This window comes from Peromyscus maniculatus, chromosome 8 (assembly GCF_049852395.1).
Source record: "Peromyscus maniculatus bairdii isolate BWxNUB_F1_BW_parent chromosome 8, HU_Pman_BW_mat_3.1, whole genome shotgun sequence".
In the NCBI taxonomy this organism is placed as follows: domain Eukaryota; kingdom Metazoa; phylum Chordata; class Mammalia; order Rodentia; family Cricetidae; genus Peromyscus; species Peromyscus maniculatus.
In genome coordinates, this window is record NC_134859.1 from 60,679,686 (window position 1) to 60,697,248 (window position 17,563).

The 17,563-nt window shown below is 41.7% G+C and overlaps 1 protein-coding gene and 1 pseudogene across 5 annotated transcripts in view; one reads left to right on the forward strand and one right to left on the reverse strand.

Moving 5' to 3' along the window:
• Nucleotides 1-17,563, forward strand: part of Smg6 (SMG6 nonsense mediated mRNA decay factor) — a 253,280-nt gene that overhangs the window by 5,798 nt on the left and 229,919 nt on the right. For all 5 annotated transcript variants that reach the window (XM_006977374.4, XM_015996166.3, XM_015996165.3 and 2 more), the window contains exons 4-8: nt 125-235; nt 4,149-4,255; nt 4,715-4,793; nt 14,654-14,764; nt 15,328-15,540. In XM_006977374.4, coding sequence (XP_006977436.2) covers nt 125-235; nt 4,149-4,255; nt 4,715-4,793; nt 14,654-14,764; nt 15,328-15,540 — 621 coding nt within the window. The remainder of the gene's footprint in view (nt 1-124; nt 236-4,148; nt 4,256-4,714; nt 4,794-14,653; nt 14,765-15,327; nt 15,541-17,563) is intronic.
• LOC121831873 (U6 spliceosomal RNA) lies at nt 5,300-5,391 on the reverse strand (annotated as a pseudogene).

Sequence of the window (17,563 nt, forward strand, 5' to 3'; positions counted from 1 at the left end):
CCTTTAATATAGGATGTCTGGACATTGATGGAACTGTGAAAGGGTCATTTGCTCCAATATCTGGTAAATAGATTGGAAAAAAACTGATTGATTCAGATATTTGTTTTGTTTTTTTTCTTTATAGGGTAGTGATTTCTTTGATAGTTTGCTTCAGAAACTACAAGTTACTTACAAGTTCAAACTGGAGGACTACATGGATGGACTTGCCATTCGAAGCAAGCCTTTACGAAAGACAGTAAGCTGGTTTCTTTCTTTAATTTGTTCATCTAGGCCTGGCGAAGTGATGCACACTTTTAATCCCAGTACTTAGGAGGGAGAGAGAGTTCAGCCTAGTCTACATAGTGACTTCCAGGCCATCCAGGATTGTGTAGAGAGACCCTGTCTCAAACAAACAAACAAACAAACAAACAAACACACAAACAAACAAAAATTTGTTCATCAATTTAGTAAGCATTTATCTAGTACTAGTTAAGGCCTAGGTAGTGTGCTGGGTTTTGAGTATATCATAGTAAAAGATACAGTATAATAGGGAAACAGATAGATGAAACTATCATAAGTGGGGCACTGTGGCATGTGTCAGTAATCGTGTATCAGGAATTCAAGGTCAGCCTTGCTAACATTAATTTCCAAGGAAATCTGAGCTATATAAAATTCTGTTTCAAAAATAAAAAGCAAACAAATTGTAATGTCATAAACGCTATGATGAACTTCACACTTGTAATCCCAATACTTGGGAAAATAAAGCCAGGAGGATTGCCATGGGTTCAAGACCATTCTGGGTTACATAGTGAGTTCTAGGATAATCTGAACTACAAAGTGAGATCATGTCTCAAAAGAAAACAAGGTGTCTGGAGAGATGACTCAGTTGTTAAGAGTACTTAACTGTTTTTACAGAAGACCTGGGTTTTGTTCCTAGTATCCACATGACTACTCACAACCATCTGTAACTCCAGTTCCAGGGGATCTAATGCCTTCTTTAGACTTCTGCAGGTACCAGGCATGCAAGTGATGCACATAAATACATGCAGGCAAAACACAAACAGACAAATTTTTAAAAGGTAAAAAATAAAAAGCAGTTGGATAATTCATAACATCAACTTTGGGCCTCCACATGCACACACATACACATGTAAAATGTGCATATGTAGCTGCACATCACACAGAATAAAATGGAGAACAAAGCACAAAGAGGGGAGGGAAATAAGCACTATAGTAAGTACGGCATAGTAGAGGGACAGAGGGGAGTGATTGAACTTAGGCTCAGTGGACTCCAGGAAGGCTTTTCAGAGACTTTTTAAAAAATTTATTATTTATTTATTTATTTATTTATTTATTTATTTATTTTTTTGAGACAGGGTTTCTCTGTGTAGCTTTGTGCCTTTCCTGGAACTCACTCTGTAGAGCAGGCTGGCCTCGAACTCATAGAGATCGAACTGGCTCTGCCTCTCAAGTGCTGGGATTAAAGGCGTGCGCCACCACTCCCCAGCTTGTTTTCAGAGACTTTTAAAAGTGGTTCTGAGAATCAAAATTGGCCTCATGAAATACTAGGCAAGAACTGTACCCCAGAGGTATATTTCTAGCCAAGCTGACTCTTGAAATATAAGTAGGAGTTTGAAGGGTGGGAGGAGTAGTTAGATACAGGGCACAGTGAGCAAGTACCAGGTGTTTGGGAAACTTCAAGTTCATTCTGTTGGTGTTGATAATATGGAGTTAGGGTTATTTCAGTGGATAAAGCTAAGGAAGTAGGAAACAATAGATCATAAACCCTTAGATGTCATATTGAAGATTTGGACTTTATTCTTTAATCGTTTAGGAACCATTGATTGCTTTTCAGCAAATGGGTAATTTGTAAATTGTTAATTTGATAGGTGTTAAGCAAGGGTGAATGTAGGAGAGTTAGGTTAGAGGCATGGGCTAAGGTAAAGAGAGATGTAGTGGAGGTGGAAATGAAAAGACAGAGTAGGAAGCTAGGCATGGTGGTTTGTGCTTATAGTCTCAGCATTTGGGAGGCTGAGGCAGCAGGACTGCCTCAGGTTAAAAGCCAGTCAGTGGTACATAGTCAGACCCTGTCTCAGAAAAAAAAAAAAAAAAAAAAGCCTGGGGATGGAGCTCAGGTGGTAGATTGCCTGCCTAGCATGCATAAAGTCCTGGGTTCTAGCTCCAGCACCACATAAACCCATGTGTGCACCTATAATCCCAGCATGTAGGAGAGGGGGAGCAAGGAGGGTCTTCAGAAGTTCAAGGTTATCTTTAGCCACATAGTAAGTTTGAGGCCTGGCTGGGTTATAGGAGACCTTGTCTCCAAAACCAGAAAGCAAAACAAACAAAAAAGGAAATAGAAATAAATTGCTAGCCCTTGTGGTGTGAAGGTTATGTTTGGAGGCATGAACAGTCTAGGTTATCTCCCAGTTTAGGGCCTAGAGGAATGGCCATAAAGGAAAGATGCAGTTTACACACACCACACACACACACACACACACACACACACACACACACACACACACACACACACACACACATTCTCTCTTAAATATACTAATGTCCATTGGATCGAATGACCTTATCTTGTTTTTTAAATCAGAATAGGGAAAGGGCAACAGGCTGGGCAGTAGCTAGAGTACTGCCTGTAGGTAGGAGTTGTTTTTGTTGAAAGGGTAGAAGCTACATTATGTTGAGAGGTGAAGCATGATGTAGCTCATGCTTATAAGAATCATGTCTGGGAGGCAAGGAGAGTGGGTAGCTAGAAGTTTAAGGTCAAGAGAAGCTTTGATTTAGACTTTATTTTATTTTTGGTTTTATTGAAACAGTTTTGTTAAATAACCCAGCTGGCCTAGAATTCTCTATATAGAACTCATTATATCTGCCCTCTGCCTTCCAAGTGCTAGGATTAAAGGTGTGCACTCTAGCTGGTTAATGGTTGAGGGGATAGTGCACACCTTTAGTCCCAGTACCTGGGGAGCAGAGACAGGTGGATCTATTGAGTTCCAGGATAGCCAATGCTACAAACCAAAAAGGGTGTGTACTCTGTCCCAACATTTTTTGGTGTTTTGATTTTTTGGAGACAGAATCTCATGTGTAGGTCAGATACCCTGGGACCCTGGAATTTACTGTGTAGTCCTGACTGAAATCAAGATCTGCTTGCCTCAGGCTCCAGAATGAGGATTATAAGTGTGTGCTCCCATGCCTGGTGGGGGTGATTGTTTTGATTTGATTTTTTTTCCTCCAAGACAGGGTTTCTCTGTGTAGCTTTGGAACCTGTCCTGGAACTCACTTTGTAGACTAGGCTGGCCTCGAACTCACAGAGATCCACCTGGCTCTGCCTCCCGAGTGCTGGGATTAAAGGCATGTGCCACTGCTGCCTTTTTTGTGTTAGGGTATATTACTGAATGTGGAGCTCACCACTTTGGCTAGACTGATGGTCCAGCAAGTACCAGTCATCCTCTGGGTCTCTTCCCCCACCTACAGGTGCATGAGGCCAGGCTCAGCTTATCTGTGAGTGCTGGGGATCCAAACGCAGGTCTTCATGTTTGTGTAGCAAATATTTTACCTATGATCCAACTCTCCATTGTGCCTACAATATGTATTTTAAATTTTTAGTTTTAGATTTATTTATTTTATGTATATGAATGTTTTGCCTGCATGTATGCCTATATACCATGTATGTGTGCCTGATGTTCACTGAGGTTGGAAGAGGGCATCAGATTGCTTGGAACTCGAGTTACAGATGTCAGTGAGCTACCATGTGGATGCTGGGAACTGAACCTTGGTCTTCTGCAAGAGCAACAAGTGTTCTTAACAACTGAGTTGGTCTCCAGCCCTGAAATTTGTATTAAATGCAGATGAGGAAACCTAGTTCCAGGCATTCCAAAAGTTTCCTTGAGACCACACAGATTGTTTGACTCTTAGTTTCAAAGTGCATTTTCCCATTTGTGTGGGACTCAGAGTAAGAATTACCACTCTCTCTTCGACTGCTGTATTTTCTCAGTATATTTTGTTTTATCTTGGTGGTGGTTTTTTAGCAGTCAGGATCAGGTTGAAAACTTGACTGTTTTGAGGACTGTCAGTGTCATTTAGATTCCATCCATTTCTTCTGGCATTGAATTGTGTTTCTTGGGTACCCTACTAACCAATTGTTGTCTATTCTGTAGGTAAAATATGCCTTGATCAGTGCTCAACGCTGTATGATTTGCCAAGGAGATATCTCTAGGTATCGGGAGCAAGCCAATGATACAGCGAACTATGGGAAGGCACGCAGGTACTTTTAAACCTCTTTGCTCATTATTTCTCTTCCCTGTGTGGCTTTAAGTGAATCATTGTAAGACATCCAGCCACTTGAGCTGCCTCCCATATGGAGTGCCCTACAGTTGTCCTTAATTTCTTTTTTTTTTTTTTTTTTTTTTGGTTTTTCGAGACAGGGTTTCTCTGTATAGCTTTGCGCCTTTCCTGGAACTCACTTGGTAGCCCAGGCTGGCCTCGAACTCACAGAGATCCGCCTGGCTCTGCCTCCCGAGTGCTGGGATTAAAGGCGTGCGCCACCACCGCCCGGCGCCAGTTGTCCTTAATTTCTTCATCGGTCCCTTTAATTGTGCTTTACCACTCGAGGGCTATATCTGGTTAACTTTCTAGTCTGTGACTTAAGTAGAAGGGCTGTGAGGATGGATTGGGAAAGAGTAGTTGATAAAGAGTTAGCATTTCATTCTGTTTTCTATTCTAGTTGGTACCTGAAGGCCCAGCATATTGCTCCTAAGAATGGGCGTCCCTATAACCAACTGGCTTTACTGGCAGTGTATACGGTAAGAAATCCCATGGATAATGGAACTGTTTTCTAGGCAGTTTCTCCCTTTTTGTGGTTTTTTGAGACAGGATTTCTCTGTAGCTTTGGAGTCTGTCCTGGAACTTACTCTGTAGACTAGCTGGCCTCAAAATCACAGAGCTCCGCCTGTCTCTGTCTCCCAAGTGCTGGGATTAAAGGCGTGAGTCACCACTGTCTGGCCAGTTTCCTTTTTTTGAGCTAGAATTTTGTTTCACTGCATAGCCCAGACTTCAAATTGTCATCTTTGATTCAGCCTACCAAGTGCTGAGATTACAGGCATGTCCTATCACATGAGTTTCTTAAACTATTGATTAAATTTGTACTATTACATTTTTCTGTTGATTGATTTAGTGTGTGAAGGATGCATGTAGAGGTCAGAAGATAGCGTTGAGAGTTGCTTCTATCTTACCATGAAGATCCCAGGGACTGAACTTAATGGACAGCCTTGGCAGCAAGCACTGTACACATTTATGTGTCTGTTATTTTAAAAATATGGGCTGCTTCATCCTTATGCAGGGACCATGTTAATCTTCTCTCTTCTGTTCCAGTTTTTGCATATGTGCTACTGAAGTGAGTACTTGGATTTATTTTTTAACAGAGTCTTACTTGGTAGCCCAGGCTGGCTTTGAAGTTGCATTCTTCTCAGATACTGGGCTGAAAGGCATGTACTATCATATCTAGCTTAAAACAGGGATTTGTTTTTCATTTTCTATTTTATGCATATTAATGTTTTGCCTGCCTATATGTTTGTGCACTATGTGTGTGCAGTGCCATTGGAGGCCAGAAGAGGGTGTTAGATCCTCTGGGACTTGTTACAAACTGTTGTGGGTTCTGGGAATCAAAACTTGGGTCCTCTGCAAGAGTAGCTGGTATTCCTAACCTATGAGCAATCTCTAGCCCCTTAAGATACAATTTTGAAGCCAGGTGGTGGTGGTGCACGCCTTTCATCCCAGTACTGGGTGGGGAGGGGGGAGGCAGGCAGATCTCTGTGAGTTCGAGGCCAGCCTGGGCTACAGAGTGAGTTCCAGGAAAGGCGCAAAACTACAAAGAGAAACTCTGTCTTGAAAAACCAAAAAAAAAAAAAAAAGAAAAAGAAAAAGAAAGATACAATTTTAATAGCATCAACTCCTCGGGAGTTTGATTTCTTCTGATCCTGTAGCCCAAAGCACAGCCTCTTTTGTCTTTCATCCTCAGACTCCTTGTCATTGTTTGTTTTCTACTCTTTTAGGGAGCCAAACTATCCAACTCCCAAATAAATCACACATAGAGGCTTTAGCTTATTTATGAATACCCAGCCTTATCTTGGCTTTGTTTCTAGCCAGCTTTCTGTAACTTAACTTATCCCATCTACCTTTTGCCTCTGTGCTTTTCCTGTTCTTTCTCTTCTGTATCTTACTTTTACTCCGTGGCTTGCTGTGTAGCTGGGTGATTGGAGTCCTCCTCCTCCTCTGGCTGCTCTCTCCTTCACTCCTCTATCTCTTTTCCTTTCTCCCAGATTTCTCTTTCTATATATTCTCTCTGTCTGCCAGCCCCATCTATCCTTTCTCCTGCCTTGCTATTGGCCATTCAGTTATTAGACCATCAGGTGTTTTAGACAGGCACAGTAGCACAGCTTCACAGAGTTAAACAAATGCAACATAAACAAAAGTAACACACCTTAAAAATAATATTCTACTACCACTTCGTTTGTTTCTCTTTTATTATTTTTTATTTACATTTATTTATTTGTTTGTTTGTTTGGGGGGTGTGTGTGTGTGTGTGTGTGTGTGTGTGTGTGTGTGTGTGTGTGTGTGTGTGAGTGCCACTGAATATGAAGATCACAGCAGCTTGAAGGAGTGGGTTCTCTCCTACCACCATGTGGGTCTTGGGGTTCAAATGTGGGTCATTAGGGCTGGTAGCAAGTGTCTTTATCTACTGAGCTATCTCTTCAGGCTCTGACTCCCTTACTTTGAGGTGAGTTGTCGGGGATCCCACACTTTAGTTGACTTGGTTCATACCTCCACTTTACTGCATTTAATTTCCTAAAGGAACATTATTCTGCAGCCAGGCAACAGCTTGTTACTCTGCATCTTACCTTGTTTCCTTTTCTAGGAAGAAGACAAGACCCTCTTACTTCCCTCCCTTAAGGGCCTCAGCCAGTCCTCAGCATTCAGATATTATTTCTTTTCCTGGAAGTCTTTTGTGAAACAGAGTCTCATTGAGTAGCTCTGGCTGGCCTGGAACTCAATTTGTAGACCAGGCTGGCTTCAAACTCACAGAGGCTGTCTGCCTCTGTCTCCCAATGCTGGGATTAAAGGTTGAGCCACCATACCCTGCTTGCCCAGATCTTTCTCTTTCTCTTTCTCTTTCTCTTTCTCTTTCTCTTTCTCTTTCTCTTTCTCTTTCTCTTTCTCTCTCTCTCTCTCTCTCTCTCTCTCTCTCTCTCTCTCTCTTTTCGAGACAGGGTTTTTCCATGTAGTTTTGGTGCCTATCCTGGATCTTGCTCTGTAGACCAGGTTGGTCTCAAACTCACAGAGACCCACCTGGCTCTGCCCCCCGAATGCCGGGATGAAAGGCGTGTGCCACCACCACCCGGCCCCAGATCTCCTAATACTCCTAAATTTTCATCTAAAGTGGCTGTTTAGTAAACACACAGTAAGCACTTGGTCACACCTTTCTAGATTTTACCAACTTCCTTTGAATGTGGTTCTAATCAGAAGAAATGGACCTTGGGAGCTAAGAGGATTCCAGACAGGAAGCTGCAGGGAGAGGAAAAGATGGGGGAGGGCAACAGTAGATACTAAGATATCAAGGACAAGAAGCAGCTAATGTGATTATCAGCAAAAAAAAGACAGTCTCTCCTTCTCTCCCTCCCTGGTCCTTCCTTCCTCCCCCTCTTTCTGCCTAATTTTCTTTTCTTGACAGGATTTTTGCTATATTGCTCAGGCTGCCAATCCTTGTCTAAACCTCTCAAGTGCTGGGATTGCAAGCCATGTGCCACTGTACCAGGCTCTTGTTCTTGTTTTTGTGTTGGCTTTTTTTTTTTTTTTTTTTAATGTGATACATGATTTCACATAGCCCAGGCTGGCCTTGAACTTGCCATATAGCTGAGAATGACATTAAATCTGATCTTCTGCCTCTACTTCCCCAGTGCTGTGATTACAGGCTTGTGTTGCCATACTCATTTTTTATCTGGTGCTAGAGATCAAGCCTAGGACTTTATGTATGATAAATAAGCATACTACCACCAGAGCCAGGGCTTCACAGAGAAACCTTATCTCAAAACAACAACAACAAAAAGCATCTCTTAGGAGGAAAAAAAACCTCCTTCTCATTCTTTTTTTTTTCATTAAATATTTTAGTTGTGTGTGTTTTCATATGTTTGGTGCATTTGTGTTAGTACAATCGAGTGATTTCGTGTATGTAAAGAACAACTTAAGGGAGTCAATTCTCTTCCATCTTGTTGAGAAAGGAGGTGTCTGGTGGTTTCTTATTTCTGCAAGCCAACCCACAAGCTTCTGGGTAATTCTGACCATTCCTCCCATCTCAGTGTAGGAGTGCTGATTTAGAGATGTATGCCACTGTATAGGGCTCTCTTTGAGACAGGTCTCAGTCTGAGTCTAGGCTGGCCTGGACTCACTATGTAGTCAAGGCTGACGTTGATTTGAAGCAGTTCTCCTGCTTCTGTAGTGTTTGGGGATATGGACAGGAACCTCTGTGCCCAACCCTTTTTTATTGGTTCCTCTTTTCAACTAGCTTTCTTTCTACTTTCGTAAGTTATTTTTGTCTTCTGTTTTTGTGATGCATTGCGTTTCTTTAGGGTTGTTTACAAGAGTATTTTTCAAGTGGCTAATCTGATAAAGAATCTTCATCAACTAGGAACTGCATATAAATTCTTGGGAAAGACCTTATACTTAACTAGGAAAGCATTCTCGCCTTGAAACACATATATGTAATCCTTTCAACTTTTTGTGTGCTCATTGACCATTTACATTTTATTAGAGAAACATCTATTGAAATCCTTTGTCATTTTAAAATTGGATTATCAGGCTACAGAAATGGCTCAGTTGTTAGGAACACTGGCTGCTTTTCCACAAGACCCAGTTTAATTTCCAGTACCCACTTGGCAGCTCTCAGCCATCTTTAACTACAGTTCCCTCTTATATCATCCATGGGTGCTGTTGCTTTTAACAAAATCTCAATCATTAGATTTTACCAATAAAGACTTGGGAGCCAGATGCTGAGGTGAAAGCCTGCTAGCTCAGAGAGCCAGAGAAAGCACCTAGCCGACCCTCCTCCTCAGCCTGCCTCCTGGAAGCCTCCTGCCTTCTCCTAGGCTGTCTCAAACAAGACTCAAACTGAATGTCCCTCCCTTCTACTTCCTGTGTGTCTCTAGTCTTCCTGACTCCCTCTTACTCTCTGTTTTTTTCTTAATCCTATGTTCACTTCCTGTCAACTGATTGCTTGCTCCATCTCTTGACTTAGGGTTGACTTTATTTAATTTTTTTTAAAGATTTATTTATTTATTATGTATACAGTGTTCCATTTGTATGTATGTCTGCACACCAGAAGAGAGCGCCAGATCTCATTATAGATGGTTGTGAGCTACCATGTGGTTGCTGGGAATTGAACTCAGGACCTCTGGGAGAGCAGTCAGTGCTCTTAACCTCTGAGCCATCTCTCCAGCCCCAACTTTATTTAATTCTGTTTACAATAGTCAAGCAGAAAGCTCTTGGATTAAAGATATGTGCTAGAGTTGAGTCACACCACAGCTAGAAACAGGTTTTTCCAGTAAATAATACAATCTTGGGGTTCACAGTGTGATCAAATATCTTTGCAGCAGGATGCCAGGCATACACATGGTACATAGGCATGTATGCACATAAAACAGCTGGACAGTGGTTGTGCACACCTTTAATCCTAGCACTTGGGAGGCAGAGGCAAGTGGATGTCTGTGACTTCAAGGCCAGCCTGGTCTACAGAGTGAGTTCCAAGATAACCACCAGGATTGTTACACAGAAACTCTGTCTCAAACAAAACAAAACAAAACAAAAAAAATGTTAAAAATTGAGCTACCCTTTTCCTTGAGTTTTATGAATTCTTCAGATATTTTAGGTCCTAGAATGTAACAAGAGGCAACTTAAGAGAGAAAGGTTTATTTGATCATAGTTTGAGGGTATAGCCTATTGTGGCAGAGAAGATGTGGCAGGAGCTGCTTATATTGCGTCCACAGTTAGGGGCAAAGCGGGGTGAATGTTGGTACTCTGCTGGCTTCTTCCTTTTTACATTCAGTTTGGGGACACTTTTACCTCCTTTCATAGGATGGTGACACCCACATACAGGATGAGTTTTATCTCAACTAAGCATTGCTGGAAGCATACTCACAGACATGACCAGAGGTGTATGTACTAGGTTATTCCAAATCCCATCAAGATTAACCATTACAGTGTCCTTTCAGGGCCTTATACAAGTGCTCTGCAGAGCTACATTTCTGTATGTTAAAGACACTATCCTATTTCCTTAGAATGGTGTTAATACTTTTTTAAGGCAGGGCAGCATTTGAGACAGGACCTCATGTAGCCCAATTGGCCTGGAACTCACCATTTAACTGAGGGTGATTTTGAATGCCTTATCCTTCTTGTCTTCCTTCCCAAGTACTAAGATTACAAAGGTCTTAATGCAGCTTGACAACCAGTTGATATATGAGTTTATTTGTAAGTTGTCAGTTCTATTCTATTTGTCCATGTCTGCTTTACAGCAGTACCATAATTCTTTTAACTATTGTAGGTGTCTGATAAAAATCTGGAAAATGTTAGCCTTCCAGCTCTTTCAAGATTATTTTCACTGTGTGAGGTCCCTTAGAAGTTTGTATGGGTTTTAGGATTAGCTTTTTGTATTTGTACTGCAGCAGCTGTTGGGATTTTGATTAAATAATGGACTTGTAGGTTTCTTTGGGAAGTACTTTCATCTCCTAATGTCCTAACAAGATATCTCTTTGTTTACTTAGGTCTTTAATTTTGTTTAGCACTGTCTTGTAGTTTTTTTTTTTTTTTTTAAGAGTAAAAGTGTTAGGATCCCTTTGTTAAATTTATTCCTAAATAATTTTTCTTGATGCCATTGATAAAGAAATCCTGTCCTTCACTTCCTTTTCATATTGCTTGTTGCTCAAACAGCTTTGCTACATTTCCTCCATGGGTTTTGCCTTTCTGATTAAATTGTTATTTTTCTTTCACAGACTTCGGACCCAGATTAGTGCTTCCTTCGAGTTTTTTTCCCCCTTGGTTTCCCTCACATCTTTCTTATCTATTAACATTTTTCAACATTTCTGTCTTCTCTAATCATTCAGTGAATTTCAGTTATTGAGAACATGCTTGTGTGTAGTGCTTTTTAGGGTGCCATAAGTGATAAAATAAATGATGTGGTTTCTTCTCTAAGACAAACTTCTTTAATTGTTAGACACCCAATTATTTTGTGTTAAACTTAAAAAAAAAACAACTGCAAATTAAGATACATATGGCACACGGGCAGGAGAGATGGCCTAGAGCAGGGGTTCTTAACCTTCCTAACACTGTGACCCTTTAATACAGTTCCTCATGTTGTGGTGACCCCCAACAATACACTTCTCTCATTGCTACTTCACAACTGTAATTTTGCTACTGTTATGAATTGTTTTTTGTTTTTTTGTTTTTTGTTTTTTTTTGGTTTTTCGAGACAGGGTTTCTCTGTGTAGCTTTGCGCCTTTCCTGGGACACACTTGGTAGTCCATGCTGGCCTCGAACTCACAGAGATCCGCCTGGCTCTGCCTCCCAAGTGCTGGGATTAAAGGTGTGCGCCACCAACGCCCGGCGCTACTGTTATGAATTGTAATGTAATTATCTGATATGCAGGATATCTGATATGGGACCCTGTGAAAGGGTCATTCATCCCCCAAAGTGGTAGAGATCCATAGGCTGAGAACTGCTGGTCTAGGGGTTAAGAGATTTTGCTGCTCTTGCAGATCAGGATTGATTCTCAGCAGCTGCATCTGATGGTTTATAACCTGTTGTCACTCTAGTTCCAGAGGTTCTGACGTCTTCTTCTGCCGTTTGCTGCTACTGCGCTCATGTGTACATTACCTCTCTACAGCACATGATATCACACATAATTAAAAAGAAATAAATTAGAAATAATATGGCACAGTGATTGTTTCTTTTTGAGACAAAATCTTCTCTTTTTCAAGACAGGGTTTCTTTATGTAGTGTTGGTTGTTCTAGAACTCGCTTTGTAGACAAGGCTGGCTTCAGACTCACAGAGATCCACCTGCCTCTACTTCCTGAGTGCTAGGGTTAAAGGTGTGTGTCACCACTGCCTGGCAAATCTTGAACAATTCTGGTCTTTTCACCTTGGCAGATCTGGGTCACTACTTCCAGCCACAGTTGTGAATACTGATTTCAGGTATTATCTCAGTTTCAGAAATGTTTAAATATGAAAAGTAGAGTCAATAAAATAGCTTCAAGTGAAGTGAATTGGTATAAGCAGAGATTAGTGTGAATTGGAGTAATACTAAAAATAGCTACTGAATATAATGATATTCTAGATGTTGTGCTAGCTGTATGGATTGTGAAACTTAATACGGGAATTACATGTGTGCAAATATCAGCATTTTACAAATAAGAAAATCTCTTTTGGTTAACAGTATCTAATAAGTGTGGGACCAAATTCAAACTTAGGCATTTGACCTTAAAACCTGGCCAATAACCATGTTAGATAAATACTAGATAAAAGTTTTGAGCTGGGCGGCGGTAGCGCACGCCTTTAATCCCAGCACTCGGGAGGCAAAGCCAGGCGGATTTCCGCAAGTTCTAGGCCAGCCTGGTCTACAGAGCAAAATCCAGGACAGGCACCAAAGCTACACAGAGAAACCCTGTCTTGAAAAACAAAACGAGACAAAAAAACCAAAAGTTTTGAAGAATGAGTAAGTAGATGCTGAGAAAGAAGATTGTTGTTGTTTTTTTCTTTTTTCACGTTTTGAAGTATTAATGGGGAATGGTGAAAATGTATATGAAGTAGGAGAGATACTAAGATAGTCAGATACTCTGCTTTGTGCTTTTGTTGTTGTCAGCCTGCCTTCTTTCCTTCCGTCCCGTCCCGTCCCGTCCCGTCCCGTCCCCTCCCCCCCCCCTCCCTCCCTCCCTCCCTCCCTCCCCACCTCCCTCCCATGTGAAATTGCATCCAGAAACTCTGTGTCCTAAGCCCCACTTTGAGCCACTCTTCAGCCTTTTCTCTGAAGTATGGTCTTGGTTATGTTGTTACGCTGGCCTCGAACACCTGGGCTCAGTCTTCCCGTTGCTGCATCTAGAATGGCCGGGATTATAGGTTCATGCTACTATGCTCAGCTTCCTTTTGTTGCTGTTGTTGGTTTGAGACATGTTCTATCTACATAGCTCTAGATGTTCTGGAATTGGCTGTGTAGAAAAGGCTGCCCTCAACTTACAGAGATCTACCTGCCTCTGCTGGGGTTAAAAACATGTCATCATGCCTAGCAGCTTCCTTTATTCTTTTCCCCAATTGGTTATAAAATAGGCATGAAGTGTTAATTTGCTGAGTTTATTCAATAATGTCCATAGAATATTCAACATACCTATTAATTTTAAAAACTGTTAACAACTGGCCTCATTATGTACAGAAGCTCAAGGCATGTGATCATCACCACATTATAGATAATAGATGCTGTCTCTAAATCTAAAGACATTGCTTCAAGGATAATGATAAGAATAATAGTATTCTGATATTAAAAGTGAGGATGGGCCAGCAGGGCAGCTCATCAGGTAGGTAATAGTGCTTACCTCTAAGCCTGACTTACCTGAGTTTAATCCTTGGGACCCACATGGTTGAGAATAGAACTGACTCCTGAAAATTGTCCCTGACCTCCACAAATGTGCTGATTCATGCACTTGTGGCTTAGGCATTCCCCTCACCACTAAATAAATACATATAATGACATTTTTTTAGGTTAGGTATGTTGGCACACCCCTTTAATCCCAGCACTCAGGAGGCAGAGGTAGGTTGATCTCTGTGCATTTAAAATCAATGTGGTCTATTAGTGAGTTCCAGGCCAGCCAGGACTACATAGTGAGACCTTGTCTTAAAAAAATAAAATAAAATAAATAAAGAGAAAAAAAATGAGGATATGGGATCTTAGGAAGATTGTCACCTAACTTTTCCAAAATCTCAGTCAAATCCTGGATGAGCTAGTGTTTGAATCTGGGTCTCTGTAGCTCCTAATTTTATTCATGATTTCATTAGAGCATACTGACTAATAACAATAAGCAAAGTGAAGAGAGTTGAACATTCTCTAAAAACAAAACATAATTGCTGTACACATATATGTATGCGTGTATATATAATGTTGTTGTTTGACACAGGGTTCCTCTGTGTAGCTCTGGCTGTCCTGGAACTTATTCTGTAGACCAGGCTGGTCTTGAACTCACAGAGATCCACTTGCCTCTGCCTCCCAAGTGCTGGGATTAAAGGCGAGCGCCACCACCGCCGCCGCCCCAGCCCAAAGTAAATTTTCTAGAAAAGGTTATTCAGTGGTAGGGTATATGCCTCACATGTACAAGTCCCTAAGTTCAATCACCAGTATTTTTGTTGTTGGTTTTTGTTTTTCAAGACAGAATTTCTCTGTATAACCCTGACTGTCCTGGAACTTGCTCTATAGAGCAGGTTGGCCTCAAACTCACAGAGATGCACCAGCCTTTGCCTCCTGAGTGCTGGGATCAAAAGGCATGTGCTACTACCGCCCAGCAATTGCCAGTATTTTTTTTTAAAGGAAGAAAAAAGAAAGTCAATTGACCAAGTGTCTCTGGCTTTTTTCCACAGAGGAGGAAGCTTGATGCTGTATATTATTATATGCGCAGTTTAGCAGCTAGCAACCCTATCCTGACGGCCAAGGAGAGTCTCATGAGTTTATTTGAAGAGACTAAACGAAAGGTGAGTAAGAATGCAGGTGGACTGGTTCCTCCCTAGAAGAATGCAGCGCCCTCTGTGCCAAAGTGTTTAGGGATGGCTAAAAGACATCTTTACATAGTCTCACTGGGCTTCACTGGTGACTTCTCAGTCAGCCCCTGTAGAGAATGGACACTGAGCCAGGCTGTGGTGGTGCACGCCTTTAATCCCAGCATTTGGGAGGCAGAGGCAGGCGGATCTCTGAAGTTCGAGGCCAGCCTGGTCTACGGAGCTAGTTTAGCTAGAGCTACAGAGAGACCCTGTCTCAAAAAACCAAGGGAGAAAAAAAAAGAAAGGAAAGAAGGAAGGAAGGAAGGACACTGAAATAGATCTTTAGGAGAGCTTTCTGGGCCTTTTGAGTGTCCCTGTTCCACGCATCTCATTCACAGAACTAATAACACCTATTGGGCAACACAGATGATGATGCTCTGTCACTTTGGTACTGTTGCAGTCTTTAGCATTTATAGTCTTTAGGCAACAAACACATGATGGAGGGCTTTCTTGTTGGCTGACCTCAGAGAGTCTGAGCTTGTATGTCTGTTGTACAGGCTGAACAGATGGAAAAGAAGCAGCATGAGGAACTTGAACTGAGTCCTGAGCAGTGGCGTAAAGGAAAGAAGTCTACTTTCCGGCATGTTGGGGATGACACTACTCGCCTGGAGATCTGGATTCATCCATCCCATTCTCGGTCCTCCCAGGGCACTGAGTCTGGGAAGGATTCTGAGCAGGAGAATGGTCTGGGCAGCCTGAGTCCCAGTGATGTAAGTTCCTTAGAATGATGTAGTGAGCCAGACTAGCTCAGTAAGTCTGGCTGCCCCAGGTCAAACAATTCTGTACAATCTGGGGCCAAGGCATAGACAGCTCCCAGCTTTAAGACATTTATCTATTTATTTAAAGAAAGACGATCTCATTCTATATATCAGGCTGGCCTGCCTGGTATTCACTATGTAGCCCAGACTGGTCTCTAACTTGTGACAGTCGTCCTGCCTCAGTCTCTCAAATGCTGGACATAGAGGGGTGAGCCCCCATGCCTAGCACCTTCCCACTTACTCTGGAGAATACTACTACCAACTCTAGGTTCCCTAATTCCTCCTTGGTTCTCACTGATCCCTTTATCTTTAGTGTGTGCTTCCCTTACTCACCACTATGTGGCACTGTAGAATTTAGTAAATGTAGAATTAGAAATTGTTTTGCTGCTTTGAGTTGGGCATCAGCAATATGTATGAGGATTTGCTGAGATTTTGTACTTAATGCTTCCTTCTTGGTTGGCCTTCTATTTAGAGTATGAACTAAAGCATCATGGGTAGGTTGGTTAATCTGTTTTGTCACCAGCCATTTATGATTTTTTTAGATTTGTTTATGTTATTCACGAATGTTTTACTTGCAGTATGTCTGTGTACTACATGAGAGTCTGGTGCCCGAGGAGGACAGAAGATGGGGTCAGATTCCCTGGACTTGGAATTAAAGAGATATTTGAGCCACTGTGGGTGCTGGGAACTGAACCTGGGTCCTCAGCAAGAGCAGCCAGTGCTTTTAACCATTGAGCCATCTTGCTACCCCCAAGCCTTTTATGAGGTAACCTCTTATGACTTAGAGTATGCCCAGCACTAATGATACAGAAAATAGCATATCCCCTTGTTTTCTTTTCTTTCTGACAGGGTTTCTCTGTGTAGTTTTAGTTCCTGTCCTGGAACTCCCTCTGTAGACCAGGCTGGCCTCAAACTCACAGAGATCCATTTGCCTCTGCCTCCTAAGTGGTGGAATTAAAGGCATACACCACCACTGCCACCGGACTATCCCCTTGTTTTCAGGGTAGCATTCTAATGGAATGAGCAAGTACTTAGGCTTAAGTGTAATGAACTTTGTTTAGAGACGTGTACCTGATTTTCTGGGAGCACAGTAGTCATTGGTCAGTTGAAGTGTGAAGAACGGATAGAGGTTAGCTAGAAGAGGAAGGAAAGGAGAATGATAAGTCTGTCCCAGGCAAATGCCTGGCTCAATGTAGATTCCTAAGGTTAGGGAGAAAGAATATGGGGTGAAATGCAGGAGTCCGGTTCATTGTTCAGTGAGAGGAATTCAAGTTAGTTGTAGAAGAATTTGAACCAGTAAATGATTTCAGAGATGGGAAGAAATAAATCCAAAGGTCTTGATTAGACATGGGGAGGTCAGAGAGAAGAGGGAGTCAAGAGTGGCACCTAGGTTTCTAGTTTAGAAATTGAGGGAGTAGTGCCAGGTGGCCACACCTGTAAGCCTTGTACCTGGAGGCGGAGGAGGAAAATTTCTACAAATTTAAGGGTATCCTGAATTACATAGTAAGTACAGCGTTAAACCCTCTCAAAAAACATTAATAACAAAATCCTACAATACTATTCCCCCTACACTAAATAAAACCAAATAGATGGTGGTATGTTTCTTATGGTAGAATATAATGGTAGACCAGGTTTTAAGACCATGATAATGAGTTAATTTTAGACCTGTTGCATTTGTCATTCTGTGGGAGAGGACATCAGAGTAAAGATAATCAGACGATAACAGATGACTGAAGATGAGGGGAGTGGATTGGATCAAAGTATTTATTTCTTCTTTTGGGGGCTGGGGATGGAACCCAGGGTTGTGTGCTTGCTAGCCAAACACTTTCTATTATTGGACTGTATTCCTAGCCCCTGAAAAGACTATTTTTGAAGGCATCTTGCTAGATAATAATGATACAATGAGATCTGACTCATTTTCTCCAGAACAAGAACAGAATGACAGTTGGTATGATGGCGCAGTGGGTAAAGGTGC